General features: G+C 40.5%; 1 protein-coding gene across 8 annotated transcripts in view; it reads right to left on the bottom strand.

The window, feature by feature from the left end:
* The window catches only part of PPP1R12B (protein phosphatase 1 regulatory subunit 12B), a 216,470-nt gene that overhangs the window by 73,515 nt on the left and 122,538 nt on the right, over positions 1–20,417 (bottom strand). For all 8 annotated transcript variants that reach the window (XM_047705542.1, XM_047705541.1, XM_047705543.1 and 5 more), the window contains 4 exons: positions 16,275–16,478; positions 14,014–14,203; positions 13,816–13,928; positions 12,722–12,763 (listed from right to left, as the gene is read on the bottom strand). In XM_047705542.1, coding sequence (XP_047561498.1) covers positions 12,722–12,763; positions 13,816–13,928; positions 14,014–14,203; positions 16,275–16,478 — 549 coding nt within the window. The remainder of the gene's footprint in view (positions 1–12,721; positions 12,764–13,815; positions 13,929–14,013; positions 14,204–16,274; positions 16,479–20,417) is intronic.

The raw sequence follows: 20,417 nt of genomic DNA, 5'->3' as shown, positions 1-20,417 counted from the left end.
ATAGCCTAAAAAAAGCAGAATTTCTCAAGTGTCAAGTGATTATATATCCCCGAACTGTAATTTTAGCTAACCTCAAAGTCAGGTCTTTGGGAGGTAAAAAGGGATGGGATTAGATGAAAAAAAAGCAGATAGGGACATATTAGGAGAATTTCAGACTTTGTCCTTAAAAGGTAATGAACTACCAGATGGCAGCTACATTTGTGGTAAGCACAGTAAACCTGTAGACTTGCTGAGTCACTATGTTGTACACCTGAAACCAATGTAACACTTTGTGTCAACTATACTTCATTAAAAAGATAAATATTTAAGAAAGAAAAAAGGTACAGGACTAAGAGAACAGAGAAATTACACTTAAAATGACATGGAAGAAATTCCCCCTCCTTTACTCCTTCATTCAGGAATTGTTATAGCTTGTTTTCTGCAGCGTGACCAAAACTGATGCTTTCCAAGTGCGGACAAACAGCAAGTATCACTTCACATGACTCCCCTTGCCCCACAAAGTGTCAATGATACTAAAGAATCGGAGGAATTAGAAAAATGCTGAATTACCAGAAAAGCGCTTGGATGAGAACAAACTGACATTTGGAGCCACGTTTACATCAGCAAACATTTCTGAATCTGTAGCCAAGAGCAGAGGCTGACAAACTGTGGCCTGGGCCGTAAGCCAAAGCCAGCCCACCAACTTGCTTTAATAAGTAAAGTTTTATTAGAACATAGCCACTCCATTTGTTGACATACTGTCTATGGTTACTCTCCCACTATAATAGCAGAGTTGAGTAGTTGCAACAGACTATATGGACCACAGAGTACAAAATATTACAATCAGGCCCTTTATATAAAAGGTTTGCTAAGCCCTGACCTAGAAAGTGTAATGTACGGAAGATGAAAACTAGGCTGGCCGTGCTGCCATTGTCCCTCCCCCAACACACACCACTGGAGAACAGACATAGACATCTGCCCTACCTGTGGACCTCAAGAAGGCAGTGTTGACCCTCCACAAGAGCCAGTAAGCAGCTCTACTAGACACCTGAAGAAATAAGAAACTAAGAATTCAGTACCATAGATAGCCCATGACTCACCAATTTGGTATACCACTTTTCAAAGTCCCCGAACAGCTAAGTAATTTTAGTTTGAGCTATAAACTTGCCAATGTTTTTTTAATTGAGGTGTATATGATACACATTATATTAGTTTCACGTGTACAACACGATCATTAGATATTTGTATATATTTCAAAATAAACACAATAAATCTAGTTAAAATCCCTTACCATAGTTACAGAATTTTTTTTCTTACCATAAGAACTTTTTTTTAATCATAAGAACTTTTAAGATTTATTCTCTTAGCAACCTTCAACCACGAAACACAGCATTTTATTTATTTATTTATTAAAAGATTTTATTTATTTGACAGATCACAAGTAGGCAGAGAGGCAGGCAGAGAGAGAAGGCGGTGGGCGGGGGGCGGGGGAGCAGGCTCCCTGCTGAGCAGAGAGCAGGGCTTGATCCCAGGACCCTGGGATCATGACCTGAGCCGAAGGCAGAAGCTCAACCCACTTAGCCACCCACATGCCCTATGAAACACGGCATTTTATTTAATTTATTTATTTATTTATTTATTTTTAAAAGAGTTTATTTATTTATTTGACAGACAGATCACAAGTAGGCAGAGAGGCAGTCAGAGAGAGGGAGAGAGAGAGAGAAGGAAGCTGTGTGCGCCCCACACAGCATTTTAAACGATAGTTGCCATACTGTTTGTTAAGTCCCTGTTACTTATGCCAATGGGTCTTAAAAATGTCCCCTCTTTTCTTCTCAGTGGTCAGTAACATTGGTATAGTTTAAGGAGTTCAGGGCAGGGGCGCCTGGGTGGCTCAGTGGGTTAAGCCTCTGCCTTCAGCTCAGGTCATGATCCCAGGGTCCTGGGATCGAGCCCAGCATTGGGCTCTCTGCTCAACAGGGAGCCTGCTTCCCTTCCTCTCTCTCTGCCTGCCTCTCTGCCTACCTGTGATCTGTGTCTGTCAAATAAATAAATAAAAAAAATCTTAAAAAAAAAAAAAAAAGAGCTCAGGGCATAAAAACATTTTTAAAGCATTGAAAAAGCCAAGTATTTTCAAAAGCACATACTGGTAAGTCATACCTGTATGAACATTGTCTTGAAAAATCATATTTGGATATGAAACTTTGGATTTTCTATGAAAGAAAGTCATGTCACTAAATGGCTGCTGACTCTTGAACTTGTTTCATCGAAGACTGAGATGGTAGAGACAAAATTAAGACTGGTAGACTGTAAGCATTTATCTTTAGGTTTTTCACCCCAACTATCCTACCTTTTAGCTTGTACATGAATTATAGCTTTAAAAGCAACATCTGTTAGCGCCTTGAGGGCAACATTCTTGCTGGGGCAAATCTATAAACACTCCATTTGCTGAAAAAGAGCTGCAAATCCCACACTAAGCTTTTTACCTCAATCATGGGGCTAGAACTCTGACATTAGCTAAGCCTAAGCCATGGTTAAAACTCTCTAGCCATGCTATCAACAGAAAGAAATGAATACTTTCATAACTAAGGTAACCCTTAGATTCCAACTGAAAGAGAAACAATTATTCCAGGAGGCTCTCTGTAATCAAAGCCATCACAGGACTGACTACTTTGATAAAAGAGTTGGACCCAAGTGCTTTGAAGACAATGTCATGAGATTGTCATCATGGTAATGATGGGGTCTCAGGAATGCTCAGGTTGGAAATGATCCTTTTCTTAAAAATGTCCTTAGTTAGTCTTGAATATGTTTAACAAAACAAAACTAAATAAAACAACTTGGGGAAAATACCAGCAGAAATCTCACCAGAATGTTAAACAGTAATTTCCTTTCAGTGGTATAACTCTGGACTATTCATTCAGTGGTATAACTATTTTCTTGTTCTTTATAGTATAAAGAATCCCCTTTTATAATAAATATTTTCTAACAGCCTCTCCCCATCTTTATTATCCTGAACTCATAGATACAAAACTTAGCCCAAATCATTTAAAAAAACAACAATAGACTATGAAGAAAAACAAAAATAGACTATGAAGAAAAACAAAAATTTATAGTGAAATATTTATTTCAATGTATACACTCTTGGGCTAATAGTACTAGAAAGTATAATGAAATAATCAGAGGCTTGGACTCCTTACAGATAGCAGTGAAAAACAAAGTCAGATGCAGATCTGTAGAATGTGTTTTATAACAATGCCATTATACAAATGGCAGTGCTATCAGGAATGAGTAAAACTAAAACTATAGTTTTTCCTCAGTTCAGATGGTGGTTGAATTTTTAGATTCCCTCTGCCATAAAATGCGAATTTGTACATAAAATCAAGTTTGGTTTTAGACTCAGATAACAGAGAGGTTTCATCTATGACTGTCCAGGAAGGTAGTCAAAAGTCAAGCAAGCTACAGGGACAACTGTCATACAGGACATATTAGGGCATCTAGCATCTCTGGCCTCTGTCCACTGAATGCATGTAGACCATCCCCCCATCGCTGTGACCCATCGAGTATCCCCATGAATGTTTACAACCTCTAGAAATGCTCCTGCTGCTTTTGAGAACCCTGCTTTACACCTTCCTATACTTAGTATATTTTCTATAATGACATATATTGACTTCATAGCCATAAAAAAAGTTTCAGTAGAGTTTCAAGCTCATCAGTGTCTCTCCAACAAAGAGACAGAAGGTCACAGGTGACTAACACAAAGCAATACCTTGAAGGCAATGCGAAGCAGAAGAAAGAAATTGGAAGAAAAGCAAAAGGTCAAGAGGTTAACTGTACTTCCTTACTAGTTGATAAACCTTCCACATCTTTGGATAAGAAGTGTGAGCAAGGCCCAAACAGATACCTCGAAGGTCAGTTTATTCTATCTCAAAAACGATTTCTGACTAGAGCAGAATTCACTGATGTAATGGGACAATGGGTCCAAAAATTACAGGGTCTCAAAGGAATACATCTGAGCTTTGATTACTGAGATTTCCTTGGCAACAGCACGACCTAAAATTAATAGAGGCTTTAAAAGGAAGATGCCAAAAGAAACTTTGTTGGTTTATATAGCTTGGGCTAGAGCAAGGCACAGTATGACCCATATATAGAAAATCACAGCATCTGCAGTATTTTAAGAAACTACAGTCGCAAAGCAAGAGCAAATGTACAGTGAAAGAAAAGATCCTTCCAGGCTAACGTGGAGTCAACCACTAGAGAAGATTCTTTAGTGCACACTGGATGGAAGGCGGCCTCCCCCACACAGAGCTGGTCGGCTGCCATGTCTCAATCTCCATCTCCTTCCTTGGGACTGCCCATTGTCATCAATTGGTCAAATCCAGGACGGCTTGCTTTTCTTCATGTGAATGCTAGCCCGCTCCCACAGGATTGTTTATAACAGCCATCACTTATTAAATCTACTGTTCTTTTTAATATCCTTATAAGCATTTTTATGTAACTAAATTTCTCAGACTTCTCAAAACCCTCTCAATTTGGGGACAAACTACCCCGTTCTCTTCATTTTTTCCCCCCTTATCTGGCAAAAGATAAAGAGGCAGAGGGAGGAAAATCTATATTTTCTTATCCTTTCACTTGATTAAAAGAAAGACTTGCTTTAAAAAACACACACACAAGACTGTGGCTGATATATGGTATACTGTAAAAAATACGACTTTCCTACATAAATAACTAACCCTGCTAGCTCTGATGGCTCACCTACGGTGTCTTTAAACTTAGTCAAACTGCTGTTCCATCTCGACAGTGCCGTCTTGTCCGGGACATACCTTACCATATTAGGTAATCAAGCTCCAGAGAGAGAGGAAAGCAAAACAGTTCTAGGATTTTACCTAAAAGGAGAATGGCAAAGATACTGCCCGGTGGTGGAGAGCAGACAGAAAATCACTGGATGCCCTCCAGCAGATTAAGGGGCTTCACAAGATTAAGTAACAAGATTTTAAAAATACTGCTTGAAAGAGGGGAAAAGACCCAGCAAATAGCCAGAAGCAAAGCTGTGGAAAAAATAGAGCAAATAGGCAAAGGAACTATTATTTCCTCAAAGAAAGAGAGCGTGTATGTTGTGGGGGGAGGGAGGAGTATAGGGAGAGAGTAAAGATCTATAAAACTAGAACTGTTGGAGTAATACCGGCAGAGAAAGATAAATGGAGGGGTAACTGAGGCACAGAAATGAAAGCCTGCTTGATTGACAGAGAAATCTGCAGGAACCTGACTTGGTCAGATGCTCAGAGAGTTCCCAGCTAAACTGGAAACATTTAGTTCTTCTTCGTTTTATTTTATTTTATTTATTTGACAGAGAGAGAGAGAGAGAGAGAGATCACAAGTAGGCAGAGAGGCAGGTAGAGGGGGAGGGGGAAGCAGGCTCCCTGCCCAGCAGAGAGCCTGATGCTGAGCTAGATCCCAGAACCCTGAGATGAAGGCAGAGGCCATGACCTGAGCTGAAGGCAGAGGCTTAATCCACTGAGCCACCCAGGCGTCCCAATGTTTAGTTCTTCTTTCTTCCCTTTCAACTCATTACTTGTTTCTCCTACTCCAGCAACCCCCTTGAAAATTTCTTCTCAAAATTCATCAGGTACATTCTAGGGCATGGACATATACTGGAGTCAGAAAGGAGCCTGGTTACTGCCCTGACTCTCCAAAGAACCCATTCTTTAGGGATAAATTAATAAATAACTTCCAGATCACATGACTCTAAGGTCAAGGAAAGTATTCCCAAAGTCTTATACTCATGCAGATTTACGAACCTATAGTTTGGAAGATAGCATGAATAAATCTCAATCATCTCTAACTATTTAAATGTATTTCTTCATTTTCACTTTACAATTTTAAAAGGTAGCTACTATGATTATCCCTACTGTACAGATGAGGAAACTGAAGCATGTGAGTTTCAACTTATTCAAAGCAGTTAAGTGGCCCAGGGAGTCCATCCAGGTCATGGGTCTGCACTCTTAACTACTAGGCGATACATAACAGACATAAAAATACACCTGAGGGCAGTACAATGGCCATGGACTAGGAACACAGCTATGTGATCCTGGCAAGTTATTTAATCTCTCTGGGCTTCAGTGGCTATCTTTAAAATGAGAAGTTTAACTAGTTTACTAGAAGTGTAAGTCTCTTTCAGTTCTAAAATTCAGTATAATTTCTATTCTATCCATCATAGAGCTAACTCAGAGTTTAGCATACGATACCACTCAGAAATAAGTTTTTCAAAGAAAGTCTCTTATTCTTAAGTGGAATGGAAGTGCTAGTTATTCAAAGATGTAATAAAGCTAAGGGAGGTTAAGCAAAGCAAAGGAGACCAAAAGCTGAGTCTATGTAAAAGATCACCTGCAATATGGTTATCAATAGAATTCTTCTAATTTAACCAAAAATAGTCATATTCTCAGAGTGAAGTGCTAGGATTCATCAGTTTCCTCTGTGGTTCTTCCCCTTCTCACTTTGAATTTTGGAGTGCCCCAGGGCACTTTGGATTTTCTTTGGATTTCTTCTCTGTCTGCTCTCATTCTCTTGGTGATCTCATTCAATCTCATGGTTTTAAATACAATCTATACATTTGCTGACATTCAAGTTTGTATGTCCAGTCTGGACCGTTCACTTGAACTCTAGATTCCAAACATGAAGTCTCTTCTTGACATTTCCAAGTGGATGTCAATCAGACATACTAAATTTAACACTCCTAAAACCCAAACTACAGGCCTCTTTTTCCCCCACTAAATTCATTCCTTCCACAGTCTTCTCCATCTCAGTTATGAAAACTCTATACTTTCAGTTGCTTTGGCTAAAAGCTTCAGTGTCAACCTTGATCACTACACCTCTCCACAACCCCAGGCTTTTTTTCACTCTATACCCAATCCAGCAGCAAATTCTATTCATTCCAGTTTCAAACTATATCCTGATTCTGCAAACTTCTCAGTATCTTTAGTACCCACTATCACTTTGGTCCAAACCGCCATCACTTTTTCCCTGGATAATTATACGCAGCCTCCTAACTGACGTCCCTGCTTCCACGCAAACCCCATTAGAGGACATCCTCAAAACAGCAGGCAGAGTAACTTCTTAAAATATAAGTATAATCATGTCACTCTTCTGCTCAAAACTCTACAATGGCTACCCACTCACTCAGATCAAACGCCAGAGCCCTTAAAATGACTTATCAGTCTATGTCATTTGGGCCTTTTTGCCCATTCTGCTCTGCCACATTGTTCTTTTCACCTGTCCTCAAGCACATCAGGCACACTTCCGCCTCAGAATCTTTGTAAGTGCTATCCCCCCTGGCCAGCTCCAGAGGTTCAGATGATGTTCAGTCTAGGTTCAGATGATGCTTTCATCTGACCACCCTACTTAAAATTCTCATGTCAACTTCCTATCCCACTCAGGCATTTCTGATTCCTGCCTATCCTACTCTACGTGGGTTTTCCAAAAACACTTACCACCTTTTCACATATTACTTCACACATTTATTTATTGTCGATTTCCTCCACTAGAATGTAAAACCTGTAAGAGCAGGGCTTTTCATTCATTGTTGCATCTCCAGTATCTAAAAAATTGCCTGATTATAACATGTTACTTAAAAGTACTTGCTCAGTGAATAAATGAGAAGAAGGTTATAAAGGGAGAAGGCAGGACAAAATCGGAAATGCATTTAGTGACTTCTGGTAGTAGAAACATTTCTGGGGCCAAGTGGCTCCCAAGGCAAGTTTCATTTTCTGTTAAAACCTAGTTCAAAACCAAGCTTTGGCAGCAAGTCTCTGTATGGTTTCTCTTTTATGTAATATGAAAAACTTACATTTAATAGCTTGCTTCTTTTGGAGCAACTTCCCAACACATCTATCCACTAGCAGACCACCATTTATCTTTTTTTTTTTTTTTAAGGTTTACTTATTTATTTGACAGAGAGAGAGAGAGAGAGAGAGAGCAATCACAAGTAGGCAGAGAGGCAGGCAGAGAGAGAGGAGTGGGGGTAAGGAGGTTCCCTGCTGAGCAAAGAGCCCGATGCAGGGCTTAACCCACTGAGCCACCCAGGCGCCCCAGGCCACCATTTTTCTAAGACAGATATCTTAATGTTCATGAATTAGTAATTCCTTAACAATATCTCCTTTACCAAAGCATTTTGAGGGGTGATTAGCCATCAAGATCTACTGGTTCCATTCTGGAGTGGAAAAATGACATTGCTAATTTTGAGGTGAGGCTTCAGTGAATTTGTTCAGATGGAGTGCTACCTGATTTGCCTAAAGCCAACAGGGATGGAGGGAGGGTGTGGACGGGAGGGAAGCATTTTGTATGGAAATTCTTACTTCTTAAAAGCCGTAAGTATCTACTTATGTCAAGGACAACAGAAGAATGTTGTTATTCTACCTACCGACTGAATCTTGATACTCAGAGTAGGCTTTTCAGTTGTCCTTCAGGAAGACATTCCTTCACTTAAGGAAGTGAGATGCTACTAGCAAGTCAATTTGAACACATAATCTGTTGAGTAAAAAACCAAATGGATCAACAGGGAATGCAGAAGGATCAACAGGGAATGCAGAAGACCTGACTGCAGGTCTGTTTCACTTAGGTCGAATAAAAAGATTCCCTGATGTGGGGCACAGGGTAATCAACTAGCAGAGCTTTCATGTCCCTGAACACTTCTTAACTTCCCTGTGCCTCAGTTTTCTTAACTGTAAATTGACGTCCCTAACCCAGGTTATCTCTAAATTCCCAAAAGTTGGGAGGCAAGTAACTTTAATACACTGAGCTGGGTTCTTTAACAATTCCTTTAAAACTAAAGAATCTGTTTTCTGTTCAAAATTTTTAGGGCATCACTCTCGTTCTCCAGCATCTTTTCTGTTGACTACTTACGCCCTCTAGTGACACACTTAATTATACAACAGAACTGGCTTGGCAAACAGTCTGTTCCAGAGGAGTAAAAGGGGGAAAACAGCAAGAACACAGTAGATAAAATCAGTGTTAAGCAAAAGAGAAGCAGGCCAAAGATGTAGGTAAAAAACCAACCAAACAAACAAAAAAACCCAAAAAAACCCCACAAAAAACAAAAAACAAACAAACAGCTGGAAAGAAATCAAATGGCTATCACTTTCTGCAGTGTGGTTATGACTGTGCCTTCTAGGACAAACACTGTAAAGGAATTACCTCTAGTAATTACTTACAGTGAAGAAAACAAACATGCTCCTGAATATAAAAGTTTTTTCAGGTATGACTGGAATACCGTTCTTCCTTACATTAAGATCTGGATACAGTCTCTTTTTCATTTAGCAAGATAAAAGATTTATTAAGACTTCTGGGGGCACCTGGGTGGCTCAGTGGGTTAAAGCTTCTGCCTTCGGCTCAAGTCATGATCCCAGGGTCCAGGGATCCAGCCCTGCATCAGGCTCTCTGCTCAGCGTGGAGCCGCCTGCCCCCCACTCTCTGCCTGCCTCCTCTGCCTACTGTGATCTCTGTCAAATAAATAAATAAAACAAACAAACAAAAAGACTTCTGGAAAGTCTCTATTACATACCTAATATGTAATTAACAGATGTGCTTTGAACACACCTGTCAAGGAGGTGCTAAGACATCAAATTATATATTGTCAGTCTCACCTGTTCATGGATTTACCAATAAAGATGGGTTCTGACTAAAATCATGGAATGTGTTGGGCTTAAGCAAAGTCCTCAGCCTTCTAAGTATCATTCCTTGGTGTCACCACCATAGAAATGCACGAATGGTCTTTCTCCTACCACATAATTGAAAACAAACACCAGGGCCCTTCCTGGTAATAAATGATATCTGTATATAAATGCTGATGACATTTTTCTAGCACAGGTACACAAAAAGAAGAAATGGATTTCAATGATACCAATAGAGATTTAGATTAAACAGAGAAGTTTTCTTAACCATGCTATTGTTACTGATAGATGGGTGCGAGGGTAAAGACTCTTCTTATGAAATCATTTAAGAGAAGGAAACAGAATCTGTACTTATTTGCAGTCATTTTAATTCTAACTCTAACTGGACAATAAGATAGGGATGGTAACCATTAAAGTTTCCTTTCTACTCTTAAAATGAGGTATGACTGTATGATTCATATATATAAAGTTCAAAAACAGGCAGTATTAATCCATGGTGACAGAAATCAGAAGAGTGGCTGCCTCTTGGGACAGGGAAGGGGGCATGAGGGAACTTTTCAAGGTGATGGAAAAATTTTATATCTTGATTTGAGTGGTGTTCACACTGGTGTATACAGTTGTGAAAATTCATCAAATTGTACACTGAAGATCCGTCAGTTTATAGATTGTAAATTATATTTCAAAAAACATATATGCCAGAGTCTTGGGAAGAGTTAATTTTAAAAATACCGACACTACTCTTTAACAACAACAGGCTAAGAAAGAGAAGGGAGTTGTCATGACCTCAATAGCATATATAGTCTTACTGAACCAAAAACCAAGAAAAGAAAGAACTTCCCTGGCTTCTCAGTAGTATCCATGCTCATTAGCTAACAGTGCCAATTCAACAGAATGCCCCCTCCTCTGGCTGGCTCAGTTCTGCTGCCTGATGGAAGGACATGGAGGAGGGGGAGAAAGACTGGTCCTAAGAGATCACTGACTGTCTTGAAATACAACCGCACCTTACGCGGCCTAGTATGTTGGTCTGTGGGTCCATATGATAATAGCATCATGCCTGCTCGTGTTAAAAGAGAGTACTTGCGAGAAAAACAGGTGTTTTTGGCTTTTTGTTTTCCCTCTCCAGTTAAATTACCTTCTAGAGATAAAGGACTGTTCATTCTTCTCTTAAGATTCTTGCTGGAGTCCGCCTGACACATGGCAGACACTAACAGATGCCTCAAGCAGTTGAATGAGTGAAATGTTTTTCAGTCTGACAAATGACTTTCACATCAAACCTCAATAGTCTGTTCTTCCTCCAATCAGAAAATTTTTTCTATAATTTTCATTCAATTTCATTCAAGCCCTGAGATGAAATTCTCTGGGAAGCACTGCATCAAGAACATTCTAGCTTTCCTAACCTGTGCCCTATGTCAGGATTTTCCCATGCCAAGTGGTTTGGAAAGGTGGAGACACAGATTCTCACTGACGAAAGACATTCTGTCACAACAAAGCCATTCTTGTTGTCATTCCCTTTATGGATTTAATGGCCCCTATAACCCTCTAGGAATTACAGTCCATTTTATTTTATTTATTTTTTATTTTTTTATTTTTTAAAGATTTTATTTATTTATTTGACAGAGAGAAATCACAAGTAAGCAGAGAGGCAGGCAGAGAGAGAGGAGGAAGCAGGCTCCCTGCTGAGCAGAAAGCCCGATGTGGGGCTTGAACCCAGGACCTGGGATCATGACCCGAGCCGAAGGCAGCGGCCTAACCCACTGAGCCACCCAGGCGCCCCTACAGTCCATTTTAGTGCTCTGTAATTTATTATTCAGATTCTCTCTTTAGGTATTTTATAATTCCCCAAAGCAACTTTCCTACATTCACTCTTTATGACTCCAAAAGCCCTTCCCAGCCCAGTGAAGAATTGAAGAGTTGCTGTTATTTATGCAAGTGTAGGAACGTCTTTGTGGTACTTTGACTGATACAGCTCCTCTTTGTGAGTCCACCTGGCTTTAACCAATGGTGGGCAGTTCTCACCTATGTCACCACTAGTCGTCTAGGCATTGCTTTTTTGGAAGGCCGTACTGATTGCTTTGCATCTTGACTAAAATACAGGCAGGTCAATGACATAATACAGTATTTCTATTTTCTCTGCTAAGAATGCGTTAGTTGTTGATTTTCAGTATGGTTTATCAAATACATTCCTTTTTTTTTTTTTTTTTTTTAAGTAGGTGCCACACCGGGTGTGAAGCCCACTTAAGATTCTCTCTCTTGACGTCTGCCCAGTCCCCATCTTTTAAAAAAATAAATTTTAAAAAATTAAAAAAAAAATAAATAAAAGAGTTGGACGCTTAACCAACTGAGTCACCCAGATGCCCCTCAAATATATTCTGAGAACCTACTTTCAGCTAACTGCAGGATATATAAAGGCCATCTTTTTACATAATTTCCAGTAGAAATGTACATGTAGTCTCAATTCATGTAGTCAAAACCAAATTCCTTCTTCCCTCAATAACAGTACTGATAAGGAAACCACTAACTTTCTGTCATTTTTGAGTGGCTTTCAGGAACCTGGAATGTCAGGAAAGCTGGGCCCAGGCCATCCACTACAGAGAAAAGTTGGATGCCAGGCCTGAGTTGTATAAGAGTCAAGGGTTTAACCTCATTTCAAAGTCAAATATAAGTGACTTTTGGATTGTGCGATGTTTACATTCTACACATTTATGTCCTTTTCTCTATGTAAGTACAGATCCATTAAAGAAATAGTATCAGGCTTCACTTTTCTTCCAAAGACTTCAAAGTACTTTCTACAATCCAGTAGCGTACTCAAAAGAGAGAAAAAGCAGACAGATTCTAGATCCTAGACAGCTCCTAGAACTGTGTTGGGGATCAGCAGAAGACATAGAGAAGCGCAGGAAACTTGCTCAAGAGCATCTGAGACCATATACCGCCAACTAACACCTGCCCCATCTCTCAAAGCAATGTCTATCTCCAAATCCTCCCACAACTCAAATCTGCATAGGGCCTGCTCTTTTCGCTCGAAACTGTATGCGCACGAGAAAGGCTGAACCGAAAGGGACGGTCCTCACGGGCTTGCCACTTACCAGTGCTGCTTTTACCTCTTCGGACACGTCAGCTTCATCCTCCTGAAAAGAGAAGAGGGAGAAAAACAAGAAGCCCATGGTCACAGACCTCCTTGAAAGCAACAAGGGCAGCTCCCATCAATTATGCATCTCGGCATTTCCAACACAGGCAGTGAGGGCTGACTGCCAAGTGATGCTCTGTTACTGCTGTTTTTAACAGACGCCAGAGGCAGACAGAGCAGGAACATCGCCTGTCATCAAAAACGCCACATAGGCCGTAGCAGGAAAAGGGGTATCTTCAGAAAAGTAAGAACTTTATTTCATCTCTGTCAATAGTTAGCAGTCTATTTGGTCCTATAAAAATGAGATACTTTTATCTTAATAGTTTCTAAGAGATGACCATTACCATTTCATTCCTTGTCTCCCTGAAGGTTTCATCTAGTTTTCAAATGAGTCACTGGTAAGCAGGGACATCTTGATTCTTGGTCACTTACTTTTAAAAAATGCCAATAACAAAGTTGAGTGAAACAGGCATAGAGTAAGAGGGTAAATGAGAGTACTGAATGTGCCTGTAGTTGGTAGGCACCAGTGCACCTGCCTTTATTTTAAAGTTGAAGTTAATCTGTTTTATATGTATTTTTTTAATTTTTCCCCTAAAAGAGTAAAATTGGGTCAGATGAACTTGTGTTACTAAGATTTTAGGTTCCTTGAAATTCTTGTAATGCTCCTAAAACAGTTCATTAGAACCTCTGCTTATATGGGATAATACTATTATCTAACTACATGATTTTCTGGGACTACTAGGGAGAATTGCTAATATTTGACAAGCTTATTCCCTTGTTATATTTGCTTACATGGTTGTTACACATTTCTGGTCTTTTCATTCATCACCTATTATTTACTGAGTGCCTACTTTGTGCCTGGCACAGTTCTAGGCATTGGGTATCCAGCCAAGAATATATAAAAGGAGTCCCACTCCAGCGGAGTCTTTCTTCTCTTTCCTCACTAATATTTCTTGATCATCTGCAAGATTCATCGGACCACATGGGACCCTCAAACAAAGGATGGCAGCCATGGGTGATGTGATATGTCCCAGTGCGGACCAATCCACTTACATCCTTTGTCCAGAAATTGATGCCCGTGCCTCGCCGTCGTTCCTTGGCCCGCCTCCTCTCACGGATGGACAGTCTATTAGAGGTCTGATCATCCACATCCGCTTCTTCACTCTCTGGCCAGAGAGAAAACAAAGTGTGATCTCAGGAAGTGGGGGCATGTACATGAGTGGGGGTTGCATATTCTGAAGCTCTACAAACCATTTTTGTCCATTTCCTTTGCAACTGCAGTGTTTGTGGTGGTCTCCGAACTCTCAGTGTCAGGGACTGAAGATCTGCTTGTCCGTAGCAGATGGGAACTGATGTAGAGAGACGGCCTTGATGCAGAAGGAGACACTGGTGTTGTGGGTTTGTCTGGCTGAGTTGGATACCTCAGGCGACGATAGACAGGCTGGAAATAATCCACAGGCCTAGATGTTAGAGGTCAAATCCAACCAAATGATAAGGATAGCAGGCTTATAACAATGGGCTTTTCCTATACCAAGAAGCTTATTAATAGTAGATGCTCAGTAAGTAGCTGCTGAGCTGAACTAAAGTTAGTTAGTTAATTAGCCAGAAAGGAAACAGCTTCTAGATTCCTATCTGATAACATCATCATGTTGACAGCAGCCCAGGAAAATTTCCCCTAAATTGACCAAAGGGTACTCTGTAGCATTAACCTTGTTAATAAAAATTCCTTTCATTTTGGAATGAAAATAAGAAGGATGATGGCCTGTTTAAGATGGAGCACTGAAAGGCAAAGTTTACAGGGAAAAATAAAAAGCAGCTCGAGAATATGAAGAAATAAGACAGTAATCCAAGAACAGCGACCAAGTCTGAGCAGTGTACCAATTTCTGAACACTCTACAAGCCTGCCATAACCAGGCTTATTAAAACTTAAAAAAAACCTCCTGGGGGCCTGGGTGGCTCAGGTGGTTAAGCATCTGCCTTCAGCTCAGGTCATGATCCCAGGATCCTGGGATCGAGTCCTGCATCAGGCTCCCTGCTCAGTGGGGAGCCTGCTTCTCCCTCTGCCTCTCTCTCTGCCTCTCATGAATAAATAAATAAATCTTTTTAAAAAATTCCCATTTCCACTTTGAATTTTTTCCCCAAGGAGAAAGATAGAGCCTGACAATAAGCCTTAACTTGATTTATTAAAGGTGCACAGAGAGAGAAATTCTTACTACATGTAGAGATTGTATACTTTTTTGTTTATAAAGACAGAAGCAATAAAATATAGTAAGCTTTGGAATCAGGCAGAACTTGGTTCAAATTCTAGTTTCAGCACTTACTAGCTGTGTGGCCCTGAATAAGTTACTTAACTTCTCTGAGCCTCAGCTTTCTCCTATGTAAAGTAGGGATAATAACCTTCTCAGAGAGGGTTGTGAGGATTATAAAGGTAATGTATGCTCTCCTTAGAACAGTGGCTAGTAGTAAGTAATCAATAAACAGTAGCCGACAAAATAAAAAAAAGAACCTCAATTAGTTTATATAACCTAGCCATTCAGAGTTGGAGCAAGGAGATTCTTCTTCCTCTAAGTATGATGACGAGAAAAATTTGTCATCCCAATTAAGATACTTCGGAGAGTGGAGATGAATGATATCAACAATTACACTGAGATAACAGGTGTAATCTGAACCATTTTAGGTAAACTAGAAGTTATGTTCACTCTAAATAGAACCCTATACCTTTGACTACCAACTCCACTTGAGAAAGGGAACATAAGCTAAAACTGTCCACCTCAATAGTGACATCTTGTGGCACGGGATTAAGGGGGTGCTTCATAAACTCCTAGGTTTGCAGGGGTTTAGACAACAATTTAATCGTGGTTGAGAGAGCACTCTGGGGCTTGACTGCCTATGCTCTAGTCCTGCTTAACCACTTCGCATCTGTGTGAAATGCTGGGCAAGTTACTTAACCTCTTTGTGACCTGATTTCCTCACATGTACAATACAAATAATATCATCTACCTCGGAGGGTTGTTTTTGAATACATACGAAATCGTTGAAATAATGCCCGGTATAAAGTAGACACTCAGTAAATCCTCTTATTTCTATTTGTATTTTTATTATACTATAACCTCTCTCTTGAGAACAGAAAAACATCTTTAGTTAAAGAATTAATTTAGTTAATGGAATTTATTGTGGTAATCATTTCACAACATACACATGTATCAAATCATCACGTTGTACATAACCTAAAGTTAATAAAATGTTGCGTGTTAATTCACTGTTATAGGTCAACATCTCAATAAAACTGGATGAAAAATAAGTGTCAGTTAACTCCGAGCACAAAATGATGACTGACGGATGGACCTCCTCTGAGTTCTTTCAGCCACTCAGGTGTGCCCATGACAGACAGACGTTACCAGTATTTTCTACGCGTTGTCCACTGCAAAGGAGCAACGTGCTCGAGTTACCAGCGAGGAGGGATTCCCCACGTTAATGACCCTGCTTTAGCACAGGCCAGGCCAGTGACTTACTTCTTCATCCAGACTCCCGCCCCAGGGCTGACGACCCTCGCCAGCTTCCTTTGCTGGGGCTGCTGAGGGCTCATGCTTCTCTGAGCTTCTCTCAAGCCCTTCGGTGCCTGCGGGCTTCTGGCTAGGCTGCTCCTGAGCTTGCCGTTCCGCTCTTGACCTGCTGAAAGTCCTTTCTGCTTCCTGAAGGTCCGTCAGTGTCACGCCCTGGGAAAATGATACAAGGTCAGGGAAGTTTCACCTTAACCGCGGAGTAACTCTTGATAAATAAGCAGGGAGACTGCCTTAAAGTTCTAATGGTATCAAATTCCAAATGAAGCTCTCAAAACGTATGAGGCCATTTCAAGTAAGATCTGCTTAAAATAAACACCTCGGTGTGCAGAGAGCCCCAGCCTGAGGCCATGCATATTTCAAATGTAATACTTTAGCTTTTCCAGTTTGAGTGCCAGAAAATAGGGCAACACTGATGGCTGCCTGTCACAGATGTACTTCTCTCATACCCTTAATTCTCAACACCTTCATGTGAAAGCTGCATACCTCCCAAGAACAAATGGCTACTGAAACAAATTCTCTAAACAGTGGATAATAAGAAAAACTTGATTTTATTTATAGAAAGAAAAATCAGGCTCAAAAAGGTGAAAATTTGAGCCAGGCGAGAACAACAAAAAAACCAACCAACAACCAACAAAAACGACACCACCTAAATTAGCTTTACTCTAAGATGATTTCCTAAGTAACTCTAGGAATGTGACACAGAGACATTCCAACAACTGATATTTCCCCCAGGCTCTTAGGAGCAGCAGTACAGAAGAAAAATGAGGAGGAGCCATCTGCAGAAGAAGGGAGAGAGTTAGGACTAGAGCGAACTGATTCCAACTTAAGCAGTTATGTGCTCAAGTCTTCAGGAGAAGGAGGTTCTAAAGCTGAGGTAGTTAAGCAAGTACTATACCTTGTTGTTGTTGTTAACTACTCATGAATTTACTCACTCATTCTCTTAATAAATTAAGTGTCCTTAAGCACTGGAACTACAGACAAATCAAATGATTCCTGCACCGAAGAACCTTTTAATCTAATGGAAAAGACATACTAAACAGATGAGCATAATGGAATGAATATAAGTCATTAAGACAAAAAGGTATGATCCAGAAAATTCTGCTTCTGAGTATTTACCCAAAAGAACTGAAAGCAGGGTCTCAAAGAGATCATTTGTACATCTGCGCTCCCAGCAGTATTATTTACAGTGGACAAAAGGTGGCTATCTGCAAGTGAATGAATGAACAGCACATGGTCTAACCACGGAGTGGAATACCCTTCATCCCTAAAGAAGAATGAAGCACTGACATAGGCTGTGACGAGGATGAACTCTGAGGACATTATGCTAAGTGAAGTAAGCCAGTCACCGAAGGACAACTACTGTATGACTCTACTTGTGAGAAGTACTTAGACTGATCAAATTCAGAGAAACGGGAAGTAGAATGGTGGTGGCCAGAACCTGAAGGGGGTGGGAGAGGGAATTACTGTTGAATATACATCAGAGTTTCAGTTTGGGAAGATCAAAAATGTTCTGGAGATGGATGGTGGTAACAGTCGCAAAATAACGCAGATGAACTTAACACTGAACTGTACACTTAAATGGGTAAAGTGGTAAATTGCATGCTATGTGTATTTTACCACAATAAACCAAACCAAAACAAAAAAGTTATCATCAGTCTTGGTCTTTATGGAGGTTACATTCTAAGAGGGAAAAACAGAGAAATAATGAAGCAAAAACAAAGTAACAGTAGTCATAGTTACTACAAAGGAAGGACACTTAACCTACTTTGGAAAAGTCAGGGAAGACAGGGGTACGATTGTGACTATTTATAAAGTCCCTTTCTGGGGCGCCTGAGTGGCTCAGTCAGTTAAACGTCTGCCTTTGGTTCAGGTCATGATCCCAAGGTTGTGGGATCAAGCCCCACATGGGGCTCTTTGCACAGCAGGGCGTCTGCTTCTCCCTCCCCCTCTGCCACTCCCCCCGTTTGTGCTCTCTCTCCCTCTCTCTTTCAAATAAATCTCCTTTTTTAAAGATTTCATTTATTTATTTGACAGAGAGATAGAGAGCACAAGTAGGCAGAGAGGCAGGCAGAGGGAGAGGGAGATGTAGGCTCTCCACTGAGCAGGAGCCTGATGCAGGGCTCGATCCCAGCACCCTGGGATCATGACCTGAGCCAAAGGCAGATGCTTAACCGACTGAGCCACTCGGGCACCCCTCAAATAAATAAATCTTAAAAATAATAAAATAAAATAAAGTTCTTTTCTTCAGTCTTCAGCTTTCCTGCTTGACCTCTGTAGCATTTACAACTGTTACCTTCACCTTTTACCAGGAAACTGACTTTTCATTGACTTCTATGCTGTTCCTATTTCTTGGCTTACCTTTCATCTCTCTGGCTGCTCCTTTTAATTGTGTTTTATCAGCTCATCATCCTCTGCCTCCTTAATGCCAAGTCACAGCTTTCTCTCCCTTCTCCCTGCCAGTGCATCCTGAGTTCATGGTCTTTTTTCTCCCAGCTTGGACTACTGTAACGCTTCTTAACATGTCTTCTTGTTTTCCTGCCTTGCCAAACATACTTTCGCCGTCCATTCCCATCAATTCTCTGCATGGTGATTTCTGCAATATTACGCAGATTGGGGCACTGGGTGGCTCAGTTGGTTAAGCATCAGATGCTTTTTTTTTTTTTTTTTTTTTTAAGAGGGAGAGAGAGTAAGAGTGCGACTGAGTCACCTAGGCACTCCGTAGCCTCTGACTCTTGATCTCAGCTCAGGTATTGATTTCAGGGTTGTGAGTTCCAGCCCTGTGTTGGGCTCTACACTGGGCATGGAGCCTACTTAAAAAAAAAAATTATATATGTATATATATAAATTTATTTCTTAATATTATATATATAAATATTTATATCTATATTTTATATAAATGCAGATTATATCCAGACTCTTCCTTACTTTAGTGGCTCCCTTAGTGATTTTTTTTCTTTTAAAACTATCTTTATTGAAGAGGTGCCTGGGTGGCTCAGTGGGTTCAGTGGCCAACTCTTGATTTTGGCTTAGATCATGGTTTCAGGGTCCTGGGATCGAGCCCCGACTCAGGCTCCATGCTCAGCAGGGAGTCTGCTTGACATTCTCTCTCTTCTCCCTCTGCCCCTTCCTCTGCCTTGTGCAGGCACGCACGCGCTTTCTCTCTCTAAAATAAATAAATAAATCTTAAAAAAATGTATATATATCTTTATTGAAACCTAACTCCCAGATCATAAAACCTACCCTTTTAAAGTATAGGCATGGGGTGCCTGGGTGGCTCAGTCTTTAAGTGTCTGCCTTCGGCTCAGGTCATGGGTCCTGGGTCCTGGGATCGAACCCGCATCCGGCTCCCTGATCAGTGGGAAGCCTGCTTCTCCCTCTCCCACTCCCCCTGCTTGTGTTCCTTCTCTCACCGTGTCTCTCTCTGTCCAATAAATAAACAAAATCTTTATAAATAAATAAATAAAGTTCAGGCAGATTTCAGAGATACTGTGGGTCTGGTTCCAGACCACCATGATAAAGTGAGTATCACAATACAGTGAGTCAAATAAATTTTTTGGTTTCCCGGTACTTATAAAAGTTATGCTCATACTATACTGTGGTCTATTAAGTATGCAATAATATTATGTCCAAAAAACAATGTACATACCTGAATTAAAAATACTTTATTGCTAAAAAAAAATGCTAACCATTGTCTGAGCTTTCAGCAAGTCATAGTCTTTTTGCTTGTGGAGGCTCTTGCCTTTACGCTAATGGCTGCTGACTGATCAGAGCGGCTGTGGCAATTCCACACAATACGACAACAGTGCAGGAGTGTACCACGCTGCTTGACTCCTGTGTCCACGAGCAACTTCTCTGTAGCAGCGGATGCTATTTGGCAGCATTTACCCACAGCAGAGCTGCTTTCAAAATCGGAGTCAATCCCTCCAACCCTGCCACTGTTTCATCAGCTAAGTTGAGATCATATTCTAAATCCTTTGTTGTCATCTCAATAGTCTTCACCGGGAGTACATCCCCTCTCAAGAAAACAACTTTTTTGGCTCATCTGTAAGAAGCGACTTCCCACCTGTTCATGTTTCATCATGAGATTTCAGC

The sequence above is a fragment of the Lutra lutra genome, chromosome 15 (assembly GCF_902655055.1).
Source record: "Lutra lutra chromosome 15, mLutLut1.2, whole genome shotgun sequence".
Classification (NCBI taxonomy): domain Eukaryota; kingdom Metazoa; phylum Chordata; class Mammalia; order Carnivora; family Mustelidae; genus Lutra; species Lutra lutra.
This window is presented reverse-complemented; position numbering and strand designations above follow the sequence as displayed.